Consider the following 3,397-nt stretch of genomic DNA (forward strand, 5'->3'; position numbering starts at 1 on the left):
GCCAGGACCATTATCTACTATCTACAACATGGCTTCCCCCTCAGGTGATAATATCTTATTGTTTATAGTGTACTACTAACTAATGACATATACCAAAATAGTTGTCTTTTAGCATGAGTTTTGTTTCTCTATTTTTATAGGCATCCGAGCATGAGGAGAATGGTGATGAGCTTATGGGCGTTGAAAATGGTGAAGATAATTTAAACAGCGTTGATCCATATATCGGAATGGAGTTCTCTACTCATGAGGAAGCTTATAATTTCTACAATGCATACGCCAGACTTAAGGGATTTGGTGTTCGCAAGGGTCACACAACTTGGTCGAGAAAGAAAGATGCAATCCTATCTAGAATATTTGTATGTGACAAAGAAGGCTTTAAATCTTTAAAAGATAAAAGAGAAGATGGTCAGAATGTAATTCGAAAGTTCAATACAAGATGTGGATGCAACGCAAGGATGGTTATTGGACTTGATAGAAGCACTGAAAAATGGGTGGTCCGAAAGTTAAACAGTAAGCATAATGGTCATCCATTAACCACCCCAACTCGGGTAAAGAAGCACTACTCACATCGGACACTTCATCGAGCTCAATCGACAAAAAGGTTGATAGATACTCTTGACAATCAAGGTTTACGGCCTTCTGCCATTTGTAAGGTTGTAGACGTTGCTCATGGCAATGAACAAGGCTCTCTCACTCAACAAGAATGCCAAGCACAACTTAGACTTAAACGAAGAAACAACGTCGGCCATGAGTGCGTGAACATAGTTCGTCAATTTCAAGAGAAAAAGGTATCTGATCCTCAATTTTACTTCGCACTTGATTTAGAAAATGATGGGACGATGAGAAGTGTTTTTTGGATGGATGGTAGGTCGAGGACTTCTTACTTGCAATTTGGAGATGTTGTTTGCTTTGATGTTACATATAGAACGAACAATTTAAAATTGCCGTTTGCACCATTTACGGGCGTTAACCATCATCGACAGTCTACTCTATTTGGGTGTGCGTTACTGGCCGATGAAACGGAGGAGACGTTTATATGGTTATTTAGCCAATGGTTAAAATGTATGTCGGGTATAGCACCAGTAACAATCATCACTGATCAAGATAAAGCTATGTGTGGTGCTATTCACAAAGTTTTTCCTAAAACTCGCCATCGCTTTTGTTCTTGGCACCTTCGTAGGAATGCCTTACAAAATCTTCAATCAATGCATAATGATTATGGTGAGGATGTTGGTGTAAAGTATAACAAATGGTATTGGAGTAAATCGGAAGAAAAATTTGAAAAGCGTTGGGAAGAAATGAGGGACAAATATGGTGCAGATAAAAGGAGTTGGTTAGTAAATTTATACAATCATCGAGATCATTGGGCTCCAGTGTATCTTAAAGACACTTTTACTGCAGGAATGACATCTACTCAGCGGAGTGAGGGAATTAATGCTTTTTTTGATCATTTTGTGAATGTAAATACCGAGTTACATGATTTTGTTAAGCAGTATGATAATGCTGTCAGAACTCGCCGAGCCGCTGAACTTGAGCAAGATTTTAAGTCCACAAACTCAGTTCCTACATTGATAATTGAACATCCCATTGAAAAACAAGCTCGGGAGAATTATACGAAGAATCTGTTTACTATCTTTCAGAAAGAACTCAAGGATAGTTACTCCATGCTTCATGAAAAGTTGTCGAAGGACGGCGCAAGTGCTACTTATGCCGTTTGGAATATAGATAGCGAGGCTGAAAGCAAGAAGATAGTAAAGCATCATGTTGTTTTCGATACATCCAAAGAAAAAAGAATTAAGTGCTCTTGTGCGAGATTTGAGATGGAAGGTATATTATGCAAACATAGCTTGCACATTTTAGTAAAGAAGCAAGTATTAGAAATTCCATCAAGATATATCATGCAACGATGGACAATTAAAGCAAGACATGTTGGTTGTGGAGTTGTTAGAAATTGCATTACAAATAGTGAAGACCAACTATCTATCATTAAACATTGGGCCCTTAGGAGTAGATGTAACAAGGCACTAGAAGATACATTGACTTCAAGTACACTTCATGATAAGTTTAGTGCTTTTTTAGACTCATTTTTTGAAGAAGTTGAGAATTACAAGATTGAGAAGGAACATAACGACAATGGAAATGAGAGCAATGCCAGCAATAAGATGCCTACTTCATCTATACCCATCTCTATAGAGAAAGCAACTCAAATCACTATTCGTGATCCAGATAAGCCTGTTGCCACGAAGTGACGACCATCACATGCTACTAGAATTAAGTCGGGAGTGGAGATAGCACAAGAAAAGAGTATAAAAAAACAAAGATTTTGTGGGTTTTGTAAGGGAAAAGGACATTATATAACGAATTGTCCTTTAGCTAAGGTATTATACTTAATCTTGATTTAATATTTTTTCAATGTCTTTGCATTTGTCATGATAAAGTTGCAATTTTTTTTTGTAGAACAAAAATATTGCTGGTGGAGGTCGAGAAAGTTAACGGCATCGCCAAAACAAAGTTTACGGAGGGCCAAAACAAAGCATGTGTTTCAGTTGAATGTTCACAATTTGATTTATTCACTTTTCCCTTAAGATTTATGTATGTATGGATGATAATGTGGTTGTATGGATTAATCATGTATGGATGATAATTTGAATTAATTTTTCCCCCCAGAACAATGAGGAACAAAACAATATTAAGTGGATACAATATTTGAATCTAGAGCAAAGAGGTACAAAACGGTGCCTAAGTAGGTACAAAACGTGTATAAATGGGTACAAAACTTGAATAAGTGTGTACAAAATTTGCAGCAGAATAATGAGGTACAAAACATGGTTAAATGGGTACAAAACTTGATTAAATGGGTACAAAACTTGATTAAGTGGGTACAAAATTTTTTACAAGTAGGTACAAGGCTTGATTAATTGGGTACAAAACATGTACAAATGGGTACAAAACGGTGCCTAAGTAGGTACAAAACGTGTATAAATGGGTACAAAACTTGAATAAGTGTGTACAAAATTTTGATTCCAGAATAATGAGGTACAAAACATGGTTAAGTGGGTACAAAACTTGAATAAATGGGTACCAAACTTGATTAAGTGGGTACAAAACTTGATTAAGTGTGTACAAAAGTTTTTACAAGTAGGTACAAGGCTTGATTAAGTGGGTACAATATTTAAGCAACGTAATAGAACTAACTCTGTATGTGATAGAACTAACAAGAGGACAGCTAGATATAACAAGGAGTGAGCTAGGGATATCATGACATAACAGAACAAACACTTGGGCTAGAAATAACGCCAGCACGAAGTAGAACTAACAGGAGATGGGCTTGAACTAACAGGAGGGCATCTAGAACTAACTAGGAGTGAGCTAGGGATAACATGGCCATCTCGAGTAC

At 36.8% G+C, this 3,397-nt stretch overlaps 1 protein-coding gene across 1 annotated transcript in view; it reads left to right on the top strand.

Annotated features, from left to right (window-relative positions):
• LOC109847185 (protein FAR1-RELATED SEQUENCE 5-like) overlaps nt 1-2,249 on the top strand; it is a 2,265-nt gene extending 16 nt beyond the window's left edge. Inside the window, exons 1-2 of the mRNA XM_020416429.1 lie at nt 1-44; nt 141-2,249. The exon at nt 1-44 is cut by the window's left edge and continues 16 nt beyond it. Of these exons, the coding sequence (XP_020272018.1) occupies nt 1-44; nt 141-2,249 (2,153 nt within the window). The remainder of the gene's footprint in view (nt 45-140) is intronic.

The sequence above is a fragment of the Asparagus officinalis genome, chromosome 7 (genome assembly GCF_001876935.1).
Source record: "Asparagus officinalis chromosome 7, Aspof.V1, whole genome shotgun sequence".
Classification (NCBI taxonomy): Eukaryota; Viridiplantae; Streptophyta; class Magnoliopsida; order Asparagales; family Asparagaceae; genus Asparagus; species Asparagus officinalis.